Below are 20,443 nucleotides of genomic sequence, written 5' to 3' on the forward strand. Positions count from 1 at the left end.
AAAAAATCATCTCCCCTCCCCAAAAAAGATGAGTTCTGCCTGCCAGGTCCACAGGCCCCTGCAACTCAAAAACTGTCCTCTGGTTGTAGCTAATTGAGAAAAGCAATGAACTTTGTCGCACTCATTTACCAGCCTTGTGTCTCTAGATTATGGCTGCATTCAGATGGCAAACTTGACTGCAATTATGTTAAAATGCATACAAGTACAGGTTTTGTTATCAGGCAGGTGTCCTCGCTCCTCATACTATTTTCAAAGATATGTCTAACTATCTGAAATGTATGGTGAAGAATAAGGAGGGCCGCACCAAGGCAAAATGAAGAAAAGAAGGCAATTGGTGCAAAGGGAAGAATTGGGGTTGTACAATTGTTAAAGACTAGCAACAAAGCCCGTTGTGGGAAAAAATACATCAGGCTCTAGACCTCCCCTGTGATTCCTCACCGGCCCCCAGTTTGTATCGGTTATTGCTCCATTTTAAATGCCTGCTTTCTCAGAGTCTGTTGTCACTCTGGACTTGGAATGTTTAAGTTAAACGTGTTCACTTTTATTTTAAAAATCCTGTTCAGTAAAGGTAGTAAATTTGGGCTTCCATCTAGCCTCATTCCAATAATATGTCCTCAGGTCTTGCGTATGGATCACTGTTGGAGTGTACTCAATCTCTCTGACTGTTACTGTGAACGACAGGAAACCAAGATAAACTGCAATGTTTTGGACTGTTACAACAGTTGGAACTGCCAAGGGCTCATGAGATGGCTAGATAGATAGATGCCAAGCTGTGTAGACAAAAAAAAAAACCCTCCCCAAAACATTGACAGTGCAAGGAAGCAATACAACTTGCATGAACCACAGGGCAGAAATGAGCAATGGTGCGAAATTATCATTCAGGTCTTGGAAGGACGATTTAGGGCCAAGCTACAAGTGACGAATGACACAGGTTGGACACTTGTCAGCTTCCCTCAAGTTTTGATGGGAAATGTAGGCATCCTGGTCTTGCGGCTTGGATCTCCGACTGCTGTCCAATGGACTTTTCAACTGTCACTTGTTCAACATTCCACCAAGCTGCCTACATTTCCCATCAAAACTTGAGGGAAGCTGACAAGTGTCCAACCTCTGTCATTTGTCACTTGTAGTTTGGCCCTGAGTTTCCAAACTCTCCCTTAATGGCAAGATCCAGATCCAATAGCACCTTAAAGTTTTCCAAGGTCCAAAGCTACATTCTGAAATCATTGTCAAAAAGTGATATGTGAATTCTAAATGGGTTGATAATTTGGGTATTCCTGATTTGGGGGAGGGCGGCGGGGGGGTGGGGGAGAAAAGGTACTGATAATGAGCCTGAATTACAAATATTTCAAGAACTTGGATTTTTTTTTTAGTTTTCAAAAAAAGTGAAATCTTAAATCCAAAATTAAGATTTTAAGAGGGGCGTATTTGACAGATTTGAGTATTTTCATGAATCAGGGAACAGGCATTGCTTATGACCTAACAAATCAACCACAAAAGATGTGTACTCTTGTTTTCAAATTTCTTGAACGCAGCGGTTTTTCTCAGCTGTTAAAACTGGCGTGTGTGCATTGATTGCATATAAATGGCACAACTGAAAGAAGAAATTAAAATGGAAAAACCATCCACAGAAAGTAGCCCGGACGAAAATGGACGAAAATTCAAAGAAATGAAAAAAAAATACATATTCATACCTCCCTAGATTAAACTCGGAATCTTTTGCAAAGTATACACTATGCCAGGGGTGGGCAATTGTTTTGGCTTGGGGGCCACTTTGTGGGAGTGGAGGTTAGCAGAGGGCCGCACCTTTTAAAATGATTGCATTCATTAGTTAACTTTGCATTTCAGAAAAGGTATAAATTGTATCATAAAAATCAATAAATATAAATTAATATAAATTAATATAAATTAATATAAATATAAAGTGGTAGTTTTATTCAATGTATTTATTGTGCTAATTTCATATCATCTATAGCTGCAAGCACATTGAATTTTAGAAGGAAATCTCGGTTCAACGCGGATTTTTCTGACTGTCTTGGCGGGCCACAAAAAACTCTGTAGCGGGCCGCATGTGGCCCACGGGCCGCAATTTGCCCACCCCTGCACTATGCCACTCTGCTGTAATGACCCTCCCTGTAGATTCTGCTAGACATTCTCAACTTCAGTCTCCCCCAGAACTGAATGTGTGATGGCCTCCAAGAATTGGTCACGTACTGCACATTTTGCAGAAAGACAGCAGAGATAAACTAGCGATGAAAGAGATACCAAAGGCAGGAAGGAATCGAACAAAGAGCTGGGTCCGGCTACCCAAATCCACCAAGGGCTTCAATGAGTTAGAAGAAGCAACACGACATTGGGTGAGTATTACCCGAGGGGGCCTGTATATTATTTCTATAGGGGGAAGGGGGAGAAACAAAACCCAATGCTCAGCATTTTGAGTGAACATATAGCAGGGAAGAAGAGCAGGTTTTCAACTTGGACTCACCATTGATCCTGTTCTGAATGCCAGAAGTATATAAGGCAGTGATAATAGTCCCTCTGGGCATGCGCAGAGTACTTTTGTTTCTCCCCAGTAAGGAGAAACAACAGTGAGGATTAGGATGCGGAGCTTCCAAGTCAAAGCCTGACATTTCTCATTAGAAGAACGTACGTGGCCCCCTGCTGCATCAGAACAGTGGTCCAGTGGTCACACAGTGGCCAACTGGTTGCCCTGCAGGGCAAGCAAACAGGACAGAGACGCTGAGGCCTTCCCCTGATGTTGCCTCTTGGCACTGGCATTTGCAGACTTGCTGCCTCTGAATATGGAAGTTCAGCCCCCATGGCTAGTCACTAATGGACTTCTTCTCCATTAATCTGTCTAACCCCCCTTTAAAGCCATCCACGCTCATGGGCATCACTCCCTCTCTTGACAGGAGATCCTGCAATTTAATTAGTTGTTGAGTAAAGCAGTGTTTCCTTCAGTCTGCCTGGATTCATTGCCCTTCTTGGTAAGCTTGAGGCCTCACCTGGCTTTCTTTGCTTCCCAAATGACTAAAATGTGTCTCGCAGGGCTGGCGTCGGCATACCCTGAGAGGGGGACAGTTGCCAGGGCCCATAGTTTCTGCCAGGGCCCACTGCTGCTAGCACCCCCTTGCCAGCTCACTTGCTGGTGCTCCATCATCACCCATGCTTGCTCCTGCAAGCACTGCCCGGTGCCACTGGGGAAAAGGGCTACAGGAAGCTGTGAGTATGATCAGCAAAAGAGCTTGTGAGCAAACAATGGAGGACACACATGCAGGTGGGTGGGAGAGAGGGAAGGAGTGCATGAGCATCTGTGGTGGGCAGAGGAGGGGCGGGGGCTCTGGGAACTCTCTGTCTGGGAGCTAGACTACACAAGACGAATTACACAAGTGAAGGGAGATGCCATGTTAGCCCAGAGGCATAGTTTGAATTTCATCTCTCTCTACAGAGCTGGCAAAGATCGTTCCTCAGAGGGTTTGTTAATAATTGACAGAACCTTCGGGGAGGCAAAGAGAAAATTTAAAAACCCTCTGAGGAGCAATCTTTGCCGGCTCTGTAGAGAGAGGTGGAATTTAAACTACGCTTCCCGGCTAACGTTGTGTCTCCCTCCACTTGAGCGTCCTCGTTTAATTCGTCTCGTGTAGTTTAGCTCTGGGTCCCCTCAGAACATGGAACCAGCTCTGAGCAGCTGCATCTCCAGGGAACTGGCGCCAGATTGGTGAGTTGCAACAGGAGCAGCTGGGTGCTGCATCACCTCTGGCCTCATTTTCTAAGGTCTGCTTCACTGCAGTTCCCTCTTTGGGGAGAAGTTCCCTTCACCTCACAGCCACAGTAAGGTGATAGGTTAGGCAAAATACAAGATTTGCTTCAGACTTCCTCTGTGCCAGAACAGCTGTGCATCTCCCCTACCCCTTCCCAGCTGCCTGTTGCTCTGAGATTACTGGAGCTGCACGGGTCATTTGGGGGTACAGTGTGCACGATCTCAAGGTATGATCTGAAGGGTTGCCACCTGGTAGGTATAAGGACAGGAGCATTTGGAGAGTGGGGGAAACAGTGTTGCACAATGCTATAGGAATTTCCCCAAGATCTATACTAAAAGCATGGTGTAGCCCCCTTGTATGCCTCCCCTGAACCTCTCTGAAAGCTGTCTTGAGTTTTGAGTTCCCTGGTGGCAGAAAGGCTGTAAACACTCAGACAGTAAAAATACTGTCGAAGGCTTTCACAGCTGGAGAACGATGGTTGTTGTGGATTTTCCGGGCTGTATTGCCGTGGTCTTGGCATATATAAATCCCCTGCAAACATCTCTATACCCGACAATAGCCCTGCAGAGAAGATTAGTACGTCAAGCACCAATCTATATGCAAAAGAACCTCTTCAGGATACAGTGAAGCCTCCCTCCACTAGCATTCCACACCCTGGGAAACTCTTACAGGATGACTCAGCCCACACCCACCTTCCTGAGTAGATATAAATGACCTGCCAACATCTGTTCCACACTGTGACACTGAGAGATCTCTGTCTTTTGGTGCTACACCTCTGAAGATGCCAGCCACAGCTGCTGGCGAAACGTCAGGAACTACAATGCGAAGACCACGGCAATACAGCCCGGAAAATCCACAACCATAGTAAAAATACTGTTGACACTCAGACAGTAAAAATAATGGTTCCCAGCTCTGGAATTCAGGCTCATGTTTCAACATAAAAATGCAAAGAAATTGGGCTCTACGGCCCCGGCTGCCCATATTTCTGAAGCCACATGATTGGAAATTCAGGTGTTTAATCTGACCCAAAAAGGAGCCAAGATCTTCTCCAGATATATCACAGGAGAAGGGAGAATTTAATTCCCACTTAATGCCATTTCCCTATTGGAAAATGCCCCCACATGTCTATGAAGCCTATATTGAGTTTAGGGTTGCCAGGCCCCCTCAATCTCCTACAAAGTGTGTGTGCGTGCCCCCACAAGGGTGATGACATCACTTCAGGAGTGATGTCATCGCACGGCCCCTGGGAGTGCACCCAGACTCCGCAGGGGCTCAAAACGGGCCCGATCCTGCCAAAATGGGCCCGTTTTGAGGTGCTGTGGAGCACAGGAATGCAACCCTATTTTGAAGACACAGTACACAACTAGACATCCTCTCACAAAGTTTCAGCATTCTGTATAGAGTGGCCCTACTGTTTCAGCTCTGTGATAAAAGAATGGGTTTGTGTGGTTGGTTGTTTCGTAGGCAAACCCTACAAAAGGAAATAGAGAGCCATTCTGAGGAATGATGGATCTCCTCACCACTTTTCCATACAATGCCACCACGTTTCCACCACTGAGCAGTGCCGAATTCTACAACGACTGGGATGAAACTTGGCCCTCAGAGTCTTTCTACAACAGTGCCAAAATCCGGCACGTCATGAAAATGGTTTCTATGGCAATTTATTGCATCACGATGTCGCTGGGGGTCATAGGCAATGGCCTAGTTATCTTCCTCACCCGCTTCCGCATGAAGAAGACGGTCACTACCATATGGTACCTCAATCTGGCCGTGGCCGATTTCATCTTCGCCATTTCACTCTCCTCTGAGATAGCTTACTTGGCCCTGGATTATCACTGGATTTGGGGTAGGCTGATGTGCAAACTCGACAGCGTGTTGCCCTTCTTGAACATGTTTGCCAGTGTCTTCTTCTTGACAGCCATCAGCGCCGACCGCTGCGTTTCTGCGATGTGCCCAGTCTGGGCCTTGAACCACCGCACTCTGCGACTTGCTTCCTTCGTGGCTACATGCATTTGGGGAGCTGCCTTAGCCCTCAGCTTACCATACTTTGGTTTCCGTGATACGGAACAATTCCCAGGTGGTTCCATTCGGTGTGTCTATACCTTTGGTTCAGGGGATGGTGGCGATCTCCGGACACAGCGGCACCTTTCTGTAGTGGTGACCGAATTCATGGTTGGCTTTCTTGCCCCCTTCGTCATCATTTCGGCCTGCTACTGTGCCATTGTTATCAAACTGAGAGGGAGCCTCCTTGGCCGTTGCGGCAGATCCTTCAAGATCATCGTGGCGGTGGTACTGGTGTTCTTCTGCAGCTGGTTCCCATACCATCTCTTCTCCATTCTTGAAACTCTGGAAGACGACAGTCTTGAAATGGAAAAAGCCCTCGATATAGGGTTGCCATTGGCTCAATGCCTTTTCTGCCTCAACAGCTGCCTCAACCCTCTTTTGTATACCTTCATTGGGACAGGCTACAAAACAAGGAGTCGTCGATCCTTCTTGTCTTCCTTGAAAGGAGCTTTCACTGAGAACTGGGTCCTGCATGCTCTTTCCAGCAGCAGAAATTCCAGCTTTGCTTTGGCAGTGGAGTCCACCACAGTTTGACTAGTTCTCTTCATCCTCAGGCCTATGTGTTTTCCTGGTACTCTCTCCCTCACACACACTATTGAGCAAATCAAACAAATCATGCAACTTTAGGCGTATCTGTCTTTACAGCAATTACTCTGTCTCTGCTAGCTGGGTGAAGAGGCATGCTCTTATAGAAGGGACATCAGAAGTTCCTCAGGGTTGCCAACCTCCAGCTGTGGCCTGGTGTTCTCCAGGAATTATGGCTAAACTCCAAACCACCGAGGTTAGTTCCCACATTGGAAATGGCTGCTTAGGAGGGTGGCCTCTATGGCACTGCATTCCTGCTCGGCTCCTTCCTTTCCCCAAACCCCACCCTCTCCAGGTTTCACCCTCCAATCTCCAGGAATTTTCCTATGTGGAGTTGGAAACCCTAAATCCCCACCTCCTGTTGAGTCTTCCTCAAGCTTTGGTTTGAGATTCCACCAGGTCTTTGTCAGGTACTGCAGGGCTCAGACTGGTTTCCTGCTCCCTGTACCACTGGGCTACTGGTCAGGTATCAAAGATCCTCCCACAAAATATTTCCAGCAAACTCTTTGTGTAACCAAAGAGCAAACTCTTTGTGTAACCCCACCCCATCTTAAGAGAAATGTATTTGACTATATGAATTCAATAAAGACTGTACAATGTTGTAAAAAGAGTGTTGGACCAGGATCTGGGAGTCCCAGGTTCAAATTCTTGCTCTCCCATGGAAGCTTGATGGGTGACCCTGGACCAGTCACAAACTTTCAACTTAACCTACCTCGCAGGGTTATTATGAGGAGAAAGTGGGAGATGGGAATGGGGTAAGTTCCCCTTTGGGGAGAAAGGCAGGAGTGCAGGTGAACCAAATAAAGAAATAATAAAGTCGTGAATATATAAAACTAATAAGAGCAGGGTTTTTAAAATTTTGGAAGCGTTTATCCGCTTCATCGTTTTCCTTATATTTTCTTCCTCATATTCTGAACAATGGAATGTTCATAAACATTACGTAACAGCTTGGCATGCAAGAGGCATGCATGGGCTCTTTTCAGTGAATGGAGGCCACCCATTAATGAGGATGATCTTAAGAACCTCATCCTGCAGTTGAGGAGGGGCTGTGGCTCGGTGGCAGAATCTTCTTTGCATGCAGAGAAAGGCCCAGGTTCAATCCTCGCTGTCACTAGTTAAAAGGATGAAGTAGTTGCTGGTGGTGGTGGTGGTGGTGGTGGTGGTGTGTGTGTGTGTGTGTGTGCTGGAAACGTTTTTGCTTTGCTATCTGATTTTGGAGGGTAAACGAGCAAGACTCTAATCTGAAAAGTCATTTGTCTTTCCACAACTGCACAAAGATTATCCAAAGCTGATTTCGGTTTTTAAAAAAGAGGGTTACTACTATATGATTATGGCTTTCTGGCAAGCCAGATCTCATTAGATCTCAGAAGCTAAGCAGGTTCAGCCTTGGCTAATAATTGGATGGGAGACCTCCAAGGAAGACGAGAGTTGCAGAGGCAGGCAATGGCAAGCCACCTCTGTTAGTCTCTAGCCTTGAAAACCCCAGCAGGGCTCACCTTATGTCAGCTATGACTTGATGGCACTTTCCACCATCGCTGCCATAGATGATATATTTAAACTTCTGTCCACAGGCTTTATACACTAAGACATTGTGAACACTAGTTGGTTGTTGTAGATTTTCTAGGCTGTATAGCCGTGGTCTTGGCATTGTAGTTCCTGACATTTCGCCAGCAGCTGTGACTGACATCTTCAGAGGTGTAGCACCGAAAGACAGAATTCTCTCAGTATCAATTTGTGGAGAAAATGTCTCCACACATTTTCTCCACACATGAACACTGAGAGAATTCTGTCTTTCGGTGCTACACCTCTGGAGATGCCAGTCACAGCTGCTGGTGAAACGTCAGGAACTACAATGACAAGACCACGGCAATACAGCCCGGAAAACCCACAACCACCACAGTTCTCCGGCCGTGAAAGCCTTTGAAAATACATTGTGAACACTCCTGATTTCTATCTAGACAGCCGAACAGATTCTAGTCAGAAGCCATTTGATAACGCAAGCCCAGCATCCAGTCTACCCCTCCCTCCCTCAGTAAAACTGTTGAGACTGAATATTTCCTCACATTTGTTCATTTTCTTCCTTTAAAACTTTTATGACCTCTTCCTTCCCTTTCACTCACCTTCTGTCCAAATTGCTTAAGTCAGTTATTTCCTAACTATTTTCCTTTACTAAGAGAACTGATATTCTTTTTTCTTTGTCTCTGTATTTGGTACAACCGTTGGCCTGGAAGTGAAGTGTTGTTACTTTCTTTGATTCTCTTCAGTCCTGGAAGCCTGTGGAGACCCCAGAAACATTTTTCACCCATTGTTAGCTTCTTACCTACAATGCAGCAATCGTGTTTGACTTTTCCACATGATTTTCCATCCAAGTATGGTGAACATGGAGCGAGAGAGATCACGCCTGCTGGCTTCACTGCCGGTGCTCTAGACATTGACTGAGTCTTGCTGCCTGTCATTTATGTACACAGAACATGTATACTATCTGCATGTGCAATCTGAGATTCCACACAACATTCTGGACCCACAAAATGAATTAATACAGAGGGCTAAAATATACAACGCCCTGACCTAGATAGCCCAGGAGAGCCTGATCTCGTCAGATCTCAGAAGCTAAGCAGGGTCAGCCTTGGTTAGTAACTGGATGGGAGACCTCCAATGAAGACCAGAGTTGCAGAGGCAGGCAATGGCAAACCATCTCTGTTATTTTCTTGCCATGAAAACCACAGCAGGGGTTGCCATAAGTCAGTAATGACTTGATGGCACCACCAAAATACACAATGCACCCCAAACATGTCAAATCACAGATGCGTGGCTGGAATTGGGAGAATTTGCCTGAAACGACACTTATTTACTCAGCAGTGCAAACAAGGGGAGGGAACTTCTGAATTCCTTCCCATGGTGCATTCACCAGCAGAAACAGTTTTTGCCCCTTTTCTTTGGCTCCACATGTCCTTCCTAGGGCATAGAGGGCAAAAAGCCCTCCCCTCATCTCCTTTCCACTAGCAAAAGCAGGGTGGGAGGGGAACTGGAAGCGCCTTCTCTCTCCTCATAGCACCTGGCGAATGAGTAGTTTAAGGCAAATTCCCCCAATGTATGTCTGACTGTGAGTTGGGTTGCCCACTTGTGTCAAGCGTACCAGAGATTGGGAGTTGGACTGTGAAGGCTTCCCTTCATACGCCATGGTGCATGGTTGGGAGTTTGTGTGAAAAGGGAACTGGACTGTAATTTTCCCGGTTCTCTCACACCAACCCCCACCTCTTTTGCTACTTTCAAGTTCATAAGTAGAGAGGCTTCAATTAACATGTTTTTGTTGCAATAAAGATCAGGAAAGGTGGCAATTTGGCAAAGCTTCCTTGAAAACTGCCCGTCATGTAGAGATGGGTAACCCGGAGAGGCTAAGTATGAGCCCAGAAGACTACATCCCCCCACCCTTTAAAACTGTCCCCTGTCCCTGGGTAGGAAAACAGATCGCATACTATACTCTTTGTCTCAGAAGCTCACTGGAACTCAGGACTTTGATGGAATGAACCAAAGTTGCTATGTTCCACTTCGCTCCCAGCCATTCAAGATGGCTTCCTTCAGTTGCTGCTAGGAGCACATGGTAAGGTATAAATAGGTCGTTGGCTTAAGGCCAGGGCTTTTTTTCTGAGAAAAGAGGTGGAGGAACTCTCAAGCGTATCTACAGGACCGTCTCTCCCCATGTATTCCCCAGAGGACACTCCAATCAGGGGACAAACAGCTGTTGGTGGTCCCTGGCCCCAAGGAGGCCCGCCTAGCCTTGACTAAAGCCAGGGCCTTTTCGGTCCTGGCTCCCACCTGGTGGAATGCTCTGTCTGCTGAAATCAGGGCCCGGCAGGACTTACAATCTTTTTGCCGGGCCTGCAAGACAGAGTTGTTCCGCCAGGCATATGGCTGAGGCTGGGCCTCCGCCAGCCTGGAAAAAAGGGGTGTATAAAACCCTCCCTGTGAAGGCTGTCCACCATCTTGTTTTAAATGTGTTGTTTTTAATGAATATGGATTTTTAACTGTATTTTAATTGTATTTTAATATGTTATTCGCCCTGAGCCCGCTTGCGGGGAGGGCGGAATACAAATTTGAAATAAATAAAATAAAAATAAAATAAGAGGAAAGTGAGGGAGAAACACATCCAATGCATCGGGCGAAGGTGGCAGGGGGGGCATTTAAAAGCCCCCCCTTCTCCTGCTGCTCATGAGTGGCAGAAGAAGGGGTGCTTTCAGTTTCAAACACCCCGCTGCCGGCTTCACCCGATGCATCTTGCAGAGATCAGTTCCCCTGATGGGAATGGCCATTTTAGAAGGGAGATTTGGAAGGGGGTGTGCAAGTTTAAAAGTTAAAGTGTCCCTTCTGCGTGGCCTGCAAGCCGTGGGGAAAGGGGTGCTTTAACTTTTAACTCCCACACTTGCTTCAGCTGACCGGCAGGGAGCCTCCTGTCAGCTGAAGCAAGCCATGAGGGTTTAATGCACCCTTTCCAAAATGGCCATTTCCAAAATGGGTCCTTTCCAAAATGGCCATTTACTCCAGGGGAACTGATCTCTGTCTAGAGATCGGGGGGGGGGGCAGGGTCACCAGACACGTGACTGTTTTCAAGAGGTGCCAGAACTGCATTCCCCCGTGTTCCTGCTGAAAAAAAGCCCTGCTTAAGGCTACAGTGAAGAGAGGCAGAGCAGAAAGTCTAAGGGCATCTTTACGTGATACACAAACTTGAGTATCATTAGGAGGAACTGCAACCCATTTATGTTTAACATGACTGGAAGCTTACCTTTAAAATGGAGTAGAGGGGACAAATAATAACAACAACAACAGTGTGCTTATATACTGCCCTTCTGGACAGATTAGTGCCCACTCAGAGCAGTGAATAAAGTCAGTGTTATTATTTTCCTCACTATACAGCTGGGGAGCTCGGGCTGAGTGGGGTGGCTTACCCAAGGCTACCTGCTGAGCTCATGGCACTAGTAGGATTTGAACTAGCAGAGTGCTGATTCACAGCCCAGCCACTTAACCACCATGCTACAGCAGCTCTGAAATAATCTTCTGTGCATGTGCAGAGGCAACCCCTCCTTTCTACACCATGCCAAGAAGAGCCATGGGGGGAGGGCTATTTGCATTACTGATGGTTCCACGCATCTGTCAAGGATCTTCCCACATCTTCCGATCTCACCTGGGCAGAGGCATGGAACCCGGAAGTAAGGCACATAGCACCCTCACCCCATGGCATCTGTTTGCTAGTTAAAGCATGCAGGGTGGGAAGGAATCGCTGAAGAGGCACCTATCTCTTTGTGTGTGCATGGGGGATGCTTTACACCCTACCCACACTTGCACTGTTTTAAAGGTAAACTTGCAGTCACATGTTCAACATGAGGTGAGTTTGGGTTTCCTTCAAACCAAATTCAAATTTCTGTAAGGTGTAAAGAGGCCCCCAGCTAGGGTTGCCAGCTCCAAGTCTGGAAATTCCTGGAGAGCTGGGGGGTGAAACCTGGAGAAACCTGGAGAAAGTGGGGTTTGGGGAGAGAAAGAACCTTCGCATGGCATAATTCCATAGAGTCCACCCCCCAAAGTAGCCATTTTCTCCAGGTGAACTGATCTCTGTGGCCTGGAGACCAGTTGTAATTCCGGGAGATCCCCAGCCACTACCTGGAGGCTGGCAACCCTACCCCCAGCTGCTGCCGAGTTAATAGCATCCATAATAAGGTTTGAAGAAACATCTTCAAGAGTTTCTCTTCTCACCCAGCTTACTACCTGAATGGCCCATCTGCAAGGCAGGAAATCCCAAAGGAAGAATGACAAGCAACAGTCCTTCTGCGGTTCAGTTCCTCCTTCCTCCCCAAAGTTTTCTTTCAGTAGGTAAAATGGCTGCTTGAAGTTGAATTAAGGATCTGGGAGGCAGGGAGGGAAGAGCTCTCTAACCCTTTCCTTCTCAGCTGCTTGCACAAAATACACCTCTCCAGGCACCACCACCCACCCCACCACCAGCTGCTTTTCTCCTTAGATCAAGGATACAGGCTTCTATATTACTTCTCCGCAAGGCTTTTTTTTCTGGGAAAAGAGGTGGTGGAACTCAGTGGGTTTAGATTGCCCCCCCCTGCGTCGCTCAGCAGTACGGAGGGCAATCTCAACTCCCCTCTGTCTGGAGATTAGGGGGCGGGGCCACCAGCCATGTGACCATTTTCAAGAGGTTCCGGAACTCCATTCCACTGTGTTCCAGCTGAAAAAAAATCCTGCTTCTCCAAGAAATGCCACTAGGAGGAAAGATTCTGAGCAGGCTGGGAGAGGTGAGTTCTTGTGAGTTCTTATCATTTACTCGTGAGTTCTTATCATTTCCCATGTGCAGAAGGGTCCATTTGAGAACCATGTCATGCATGGATTCCAGCCTTCCCCTATGTCCCGTTTTCCCAACCTGAAATAATCCCGGAGGGCCTATTGGAGATAACCAGATGTTCACTAGGATATAATTCAGGTTGCCAACCCCCCAGTACCCCAGGCTGCAGAGATCAGTTCCCCTGGAGAAAATGGCTGTTTTGGAGGGTGGACTTTATGGCATTAGACCCTGCTGAGGTCCCTCCGCTCCCCAAACCCGCCTTCTCCATACTCTACCCCCTAAATCTCCAGGAATTTCCCAACTTGAAGCTAGCAACCCTAATACATGTGGGTTTCCACAATGGGCCAAATAGCAGCCACCAAGACCATTTCAAGTCTGGAAAATGGTACACGGGAAGGCTGAAGCCCATTTGGCACAAACAATGTAATCTTGATCTAAATCAGGTACTGCATCCTGGGGAACTGAGAAGGCCTCTAACTCACGTTGGACTGTTACACAGGATGTGGACCCCAGACCCAGCCTGTGTGCTCCGTAATGTGTGAATCAGCGACCACCAAGCTTTCTGGCCCAGCTCACATGACCACAACAACCTTGTCAAACCAAATATTTTTTATTCAGATGGGGGAAGGAAAGAAAGACATGGATTTAACCCTGACTTTAAAAAAAACAAGAGGTAATTGGCATTAAAATATGTAGGAAAACGTGAATGATTTATTTATTTATGTTATTTATAGTCCACCTTTCTCACGGAGGCTCGAGGTAGATTGCGCCCGGTAAATGGATACAATCAATAGGATGACAGCTCTAATGAGAAATGTAATAGGACTAGGATTTCAGAGATATGAAAAAAAGCATAAGTAATCGACAAGAAATATTAAACATGATTTATGCAGCTACACAATGAATAGGAAAAAAATACTAGACAGAAGGAAAAAATAACAGACGGGGCTAAACACCCTGACACAAAATAATATATGTCTGCATAGACCCATCTTGGGTTCTGTTTCTTGGTCATATATTAGAGCAGGACAGAATAACTGAGAAATAGCTTTATATATAAATTAAGAAATCTTTGATATTTCCATGCTACCCCCACTAGTTTACAGCATAATAATTTTGGGGTGGAAAAGTCTCCTTGCAAGGGAGCCTAGACATATTCCAACTTCAGCCACATTTGATTGCATGTGGCTAATACACATGCAAATGAGAGTTGTGTAATACACACACAAATGAGAGTTCTTACACTTTATTATATCTGACTCATCCACAAAGTGCACAGAGGATGCGTTGAGTGCTGAAATGTACAAACACATCAGATGTATATAAGCTGTGTGCACATATCTTCCCCTCCATGAAACGGTGCAACCAACTTCCTAAAGACGTCCACCAATTTGTGGCAGAAATAACTGAGCTAAAGAGAGTAAGGAGTCCACCCGTCTGCTGAAAAGATGGGGGGAGATAGAATGATGAATGAATACATTGAACAGTCTTGCGGGGAAGTTGGGGAGTTTTGGAAACAAAGGTCAGCAATATTCATAAGTTTTGGGAGTCCAGCTCAATTGAGGATTTGGTCTTTGTCTGTGTTGTACTCTGGCTGATCTCTTCAGCGAAGGCGTTCTCAAACACAGAGAAGAGGGAGCGTTTCAGCCTTTCCTTGAAATCATGCCCCATAAAGACGTACAGGATGGGGTTGAGGCAGCTGTTGATGAAGGCCAAGCTGGATGTCAAAGGAATACCAATTGAGAGTACCGGAAACAGTGTTGGGTCCTTGTAGGCTTGAATCTCAAGGAAAGAGAAAACGTGATAGGGGAACCAGCAGATGAAAAAGGCCAAAATCACTGCGGTGATGACCCTGAAGGGCTTGCTCGATGGAGCCAAGTGGTCCCTCTTCAGCCGCAAAACAATCGCCCCATAGCAAGCAATAATGACACTGAAGGGGATAGCAAAGCCAAAGATGAAACGGCTGATAGTCATAGCACGATGGGTGGTTTGGGCCAGTTCTGCATTCCAGCTAAAATTGTTATAGCAGTTGATCACGTCTTCACTCATTGCAGTCTTCCTGAAATGGATGTTTGGCGAGCTCAACACCAGCGCCAGGATCCAAACCCCCAAAGCCACAAAGGAAGCCAGGCGAGGGGTCCGGTGATTCTGAGCCCACACAGGGTACCACACCGAAACACAGCGGTCTATGCTGATGACCGTGAGGAGGTAAACGCTGGCGTAGAGGTTGAGGAAGGCCGTGGCGCTGTTCAGTTTGCACATGGCCTCCCCAAATGGCCAGTGAAAGTCCAGAGCTAGGTAGGCGATGCTCAGTGGCAGGAAAAAGGTGAAAGCGAAGTCGGCGATGGCCAAGTTGAGGAACCAGATGGTGTTGACCGTCTTCTTCATACGGAAGCCAGTGATGAAAATGACCAGCCCGTTTCCAATGGCCCCCAATAAGAAGGCAATGCTGTAGATGACCATAGAGAGAATGTTCATCGTTTTCCGCAAATTGTGTTGGAAGATCAATTCTTCATAGTCATAATCTTCGTCTAGGAAGGCATCCTTAAGGCCAGTAGGTAAAGTTGTATCTGCCATTCTCTTTGGGAGAAGGTCTTGATTTACTCTTGTCTTCTGTCTTCTCCTGTATAGAATAAAAGAGAAATCATGTTAAGTACTGCTTTGTAGGATGAGTCTACTCCCCAGCTATCTGAGCAATTGGTTTTCAACACTCAACTGCCTATGGAGCTCCATAAACCGGATCTACAGAGGACAGATAGTAAAAGGTAAAGGTGCAAGCACTGAGTCATTACTGACCCATGGGGAAACGTCGCATTTTCTTGACAAACTTTTGTTACTGGGTGGTTTGCCATTGCCTTCCCCAGTCATCTACACTTTACCCTCAGGAAACTGGGGACTCATTTTACCGACCTCGGAAGGATGAAAGGCTGAGTCAACCTTGAGCTGGCTACCTGAACCTGGCTTCCGCCTGGATCGAACTCAAGTTGTGAGCAGAGCTTGGGTTGCAGTACTGCAGTTTACCACTCTGTGCCATGGGGCAGATATTGCCCCGGAATTTGTGCCGCAGCATCTAGAAGGATCCTATGCCCTCAATGAGAAGGTACCATTTAGCTACTACAGGTAGTAGTAGTTGTTGATAGACCTCTTCTTCACAAATGTGTTTGTTCCTTTTCCAAAGCCATCTAAGCTCATGGCCATCACCACCATATCTTGTGGCAGTAAGTGCCACACAGGCCAGGGATGATTAAGAACAGGGCTTTTTTTCTGGGAAAAGAGGTGGTGGAACTCAGTGGGTTGCCCTCGGAGAAAATGGTCACATGACCGGTGGCCCCACCCCCTGATCTCCAGACAGAGGGGAGTTGAGATTGCCCTCCGCACCGCCGAGCGGCGCGGAGGGCAATCTAAACTCCCCTCTGTCTGGAGATCAGGGGGCGGGGCCACCAGCCATGTGACCATTTTCAGGAGGTTCCGGAACTCCATTCCACTGCGTTCCTGCTGAAAAAAAGCCCTGGTTAAGAACAACACCAGCCACACACCAGGACAGAAGCACACTCATGCAATATGTAGCATAAAATGTAAAATAATTAGAATACATGAGTGAGAATCCTAGTAAAAAGTGAGCATAGACAAGTTCCATTTTTTTAAATAAAATTTTATTTTAAATAAAATAAAATAAAGTAAGTGCATAGTATAAAAGTGAGGAAGATTCTAAATTAGACATTAAATTAAAAATTATACCATCTTATACAACCAATAAGTATATAAACAGCACAGTTATAATAGTTTGGGGAGTAAAACAAGCAATACATTTAAATTTCTTTGACTTGATAAACAAAGCATTACATATTTGTTTCCCCTAAGTCTAAATACATAACATTTCTCCTTTTCTCTCCTTCCCTCCCTGCCTCTAAGCTTCTATGTCAATTAATTTCGCCCAAGTAATCAAAGAAATCTTTCCATTTTTTCCAAAACTCGGTTATCACATGTTCCATTGTTTCCAGCCTCTGAACTCTGCTGGTTGAAAAGCAACTTGGAGAAGTACGTTACAGGGGAAAATGGCAAAATTCCTCATTTTATTGAATTTATTTACCTCATTAGTAATAACAACAACACCACTGGATTTATATACCGCCCTTCAGGACAACTTAACACCCACTCAGAGTGGTTTACAAAGTACGTTATTACTATGCCCACAAAAATCACCCTGTGAGGTGGGTAGGCCTGAGAGAACTTCGAGAGAGCTGTGACTGACTCAAGGTCACCCAGATGGCTTCAAGTGGAGGAGTGGGGAATCGAACCCGGTTCTCCAGTTTCGAGTCCCGCCACTACACCAAACAGGCTCTCAATTGCCTCATTAGTTCTCCACTTTCCTCCCTGATGAGGACCTGAAGTGACTTACAACATATTCCCCCTCCATTTTATCCCCACAACAACCCTGTGAGGTAGGTTAGGCTGAGAGTGTGTGATTGGCTCAAGGCAGCCCAGCAAACTTCCATAAGAGAGCAGAGATTTGAACCTGGCTCTCCCAGATCCTAGTCTGACCATCTAACCACTACACCACACTGGCTCTCAAGTTTTTACAAGAGTTTGGGAGAGTCCCCCTGTGTTGAAGATGTACGTGTTCCACCCAAAGATGTTCTATATTTCCACTGTTCTATCAGTAAAGCATAAATGGGGTGGTGCTTCCCCGCTGGAATTCTAAGTATCAGACCCTGCCCCAATTTTTCTTCAGAGCTGGGCCGGTTAGGCTCTGTCCCCGAGTTCAAAGGCTACCCAAAGAGAGCGGCAATGGCTTGTAATAAATGATGTTTCTTAAAAGATAAGAAGTACATAATGGTACACAAGACAGCCGTTCTTCAGCACATGCGGGGATCCTTTCTGCGGCAGATAAACTACAGGGCCTTGGTTACTTACATTTGTTCTGCTCCTCGTTCCCAGCAAAGGGTTATACAGTTGCCAACCTCCAGGTGGGGCCTGAAGTTCTCCCAGAATTCCAGCTTATTTCCAGACTACAGAGATCAGTTCCCACGGAGGGCAGGAAGGGTTACATCAGAGCTTAGTTTTCATGGCCCCTTCTTGCATGCCCAGGGTAAGGCCGATTGCAACCTTGAGGTCAGGTAGCGAATTTCCCTAGGCCAGTTTGGCTAGGGATCTGGACAGAGTTTTGCCATCTTTTGGGCATGGAGTAAGGGTCACTGTGTGGGGGGGGGGGGCGGTATTTGGGAATTCCCTGCATTTTGCAGGGGGTCAGACTAGATGACCCTAGAGGTACCTTCCAACCCAGTGATTCTGTGGAGAAAATGTCAGCTTGGGGGGGGTAGACTGTATTGCATCAGAACCCTGCTGAGTTCTCTCCCCTTCCCAAACTCCACCTCCAAAACACCAGTAATTTCCCAACCCAGTGATGATAAACCTAGTTAGACAGTTAACCGTGGATTTTATACAGGAAACCTCTGGTTTCTGTACTGTGGCTGATTCCGCACACGTTGGATAATGCACTTCCAATCCTCTTTATAGATCATTTGGAATGGATTTTTTTGTGTGCGGAACAAAAAATTCACCTCAAACGATTGATAAAGTGCACTGAAAGTGCATTATCCAACGTGTGCGGAATCAGCCAATGCAAGCACAGAACCAGCCAACCCCCTTCTCTGCCAGAAACAATTAAGTGTCTGTGTTTACAGCTAGTTTATCACAACTACATCACAACGATCTAGCACTGCATGAGCTCTCACAGTAGCTAAGGATGTCTTCTGCTTCAGTAGAGTTGCCAGTCTCCAGGAGAGTCCTGGAGATCTCTTGGGATTGCAACTTATCACCAGCCTACAGAGATCAGTTCCCCTGGAGAAAATGCTTTGGAGGGTGGACTCTACAGCATTATAACCTGCTAATCTCCAGCCCTTCCCCAAACCACATCGTCCCCAAGCTCCATCTCTAAAATCTCCAGGAATTTCCCAGTCCAGAATTGGCAACCCGGTGCTTCAAGCCAGCCCATGTGGAACTGGGAGCTCATGCAAAACACAAACCCAGAGCCTGTGAATAATTCACTAATTAATATTTCCTTGAGATGGCAATGGTCTACCATTTATTCCGACTCTATTAGACCCATGGTTGCCAGCCTCCAGACAGGGAATGGAGTTTTCCCAGAATTATTACTGATCTCCAGACTATAGAGGAAAAGCAGCTTTGGGAGGGAGAACTCTACAGTATCACATTCTGAGTTCCCTCCTGCCCCCAAATCTCCAGGAATTTCCCAAGCTGAAGTTGGCAACCCTAATTACACCTCCCGAGAGCAGAGCATTTCAGACGACTGCAATTACGGTTTCCTAATTCCATAAGCAGAGAAAAAGATCCCATTTCGCCCCTCGGACCCAATTGTTCATCCCTCCAGCCTAAGCCTGAAGCACCCAAAAGCCAAGGACATAAAAACTTGTCCCGTATATGATCACTGCCATTTCATTGGAGTCCATGGTTTACCTTGCAATTCTAATGAACTTCACTTTCCTAACACCTCCCCATTGCCATATTCCTGTTGCTTGTAATTTGGTGTATAAATATCTCTCCGACAAATGGAGACTGTGCATCTGATGAAGTGAGCTCTGACTCACAAAAGTTAAAGCTGGAATAAATTTTGTTAGTCCTCAATAAAGTGCTGCAGGACTCCCATTGGCTTCTGCCGCAAAAGACTTGCGTGGCTACCCCTGCCCCCCCCAATGCAATCCTAAGCAGAGTTACGCTCTCCTAAAACCATGGACTTCCATGGAAGTTGGAACAGTTTAACTCTGCTTAGGACGACACTATTCATTTACTGCCACTGACCTGGAATGGGGCTGAACCACACCCCAGATAGTAGATCAGGTGCTCCTGTGTGAGATTTCCCTCCGAAGAACAGCTCAGAAAAATCGGACGACTAAAAATGAAGTTGCTTAGTAAGCAGCTATCCGGCAAGGAAATTTATCATCTGCGGATCCGTTTACAACCCTGCAGTCTTGTTCTGTTTTTGGGGTCTTCCGTTATATACGAGCTCTCAGTAGATGTGGAAATGACAGATGACCCACAGCTATGCATCAGCTTTGTGGGCGGGTGCTGGGGAGAGTTGGACACCATTGCGCAACACACTGAAAGTGAGTCCTGCACTACTGGTGTGCATGTTATTAATGGAGTGCAAGATAAGGAACTTTTAAAAAAAATAAATAAATCCGTTTCCTTCAGCAAATGCAGGGTTTTGCAGAAGCACGGCTAAGGAGAATTGGATCCCTGTTCTGCCTGGCTCTGGCGTTAGTCCTTTAATATAATAAAAACTCGGTGAAGCTCTCTTTAGCATGAGGTGTACAATAGTCAGAAGAGCTGCAGCCGCTTAATTTTGGTGTTTCTGAATGCTGTCAATGGAAGAAGCCGGTGAGAAGGGAAAATGCCTCTTACCAATATGCAAAAAAAAAAAAAGTCCTTTTAAGTTGTGTGTGGAAAATTTCTAGTCTGTAAGTTAACAGAAACCTCCAGCTAGGGCGCCCAGTAGGACTGCAGAAGAAGAGGCCCCCTCCGAAGACAGAGCAAAAGGAGGAGGAATGATGCAGTGAGAAAAGGAGTAGTTTTATTCCATTACAGAGCCCCGTGGTGCAGAGTGGTAAGCGGCAGTACTGCAGCCCAAGCTCTGCTCGCGACCTGAGTTCGATCCTGGCGGAAGCTGGGTTCAGGTAGC

General features: G+C 46.4%; 2 protein-coding genes across 2 annotated transcripts; one reads left to right on the forward strand and one right to left on the reverse strand.

The window, feature by feature from the left end:
- The first annotated feature begins 5,264 nt into the window (after window positions 1-5,264).
- LOC129342965 (chemerin-like receptor 1) lies at window positions 5,265-6,356 on the forward strand. Its single transcript, XM_054998921.1, has one exon. The coding sequence runs from the start codon at window positions 5,265-5,267 to the stop codon at window positions 6,354-6,356; it is 1,092 nt and encodes a 363-aa protein (XP_054854896.1).
- Window positions 6,357-13,417: 7,061 nt separating this feature from the next.
- Window positions 13,418-19,646, reverse strand: LOC129343387 (chemerin-like receptor 1). Its single transcript, XM_054999570.1, has 2 exons — window positions 19,564-19,646; window positions 13,418-15,367 (listed from the first exon to the last, which is right to left on the reverse strand). Exon 2 carries the CDS (start codon window positions 15,319-15,321, stop codon window positions 14,278-14,280), a length of 1,044 nt encoding a protein of 347 aa, XP_054855545.1. The 5' UTR covers window positions 15,322-15,367; window positions 19,564-19,646; the 3' UTR covers window positions 13,418-14,277.
- Window positions 19,647-20,443: the final 797 nt, after the last annotated feature.

The sequence above is a fragment of the Eublepharis macularius genome, chromosome 15 (assembly GCF_028583425.1).
Source record: "Eublepharis macularius isolate TG4126 chromosome 15, MPM_Emac_v1.0, whole genome shotgun sequence".
NCBI lineage: Eukaryota > Metazoa > Chordata > Lepidosauria > Squamata > Eublepharidae > Eublepharis > Eublepharis macularius.

Excerpts from the sequence above, each read along its gene's own strand:
- LOC129342965 (XM_054998921.1), top strand. The coding sequence starts at position 5,265 with ATGGATCTCCTCACCACTTTTCCATACAATGCCACCACGTTTCCACCA.
- LOC129343387 (XM_054999570.1), bottom strand. The coding sequence starts at position 15,321 with ATGGCAGATACAACTTTACCTACTGGCCTTAAGGATGCCTTCCTAGAC.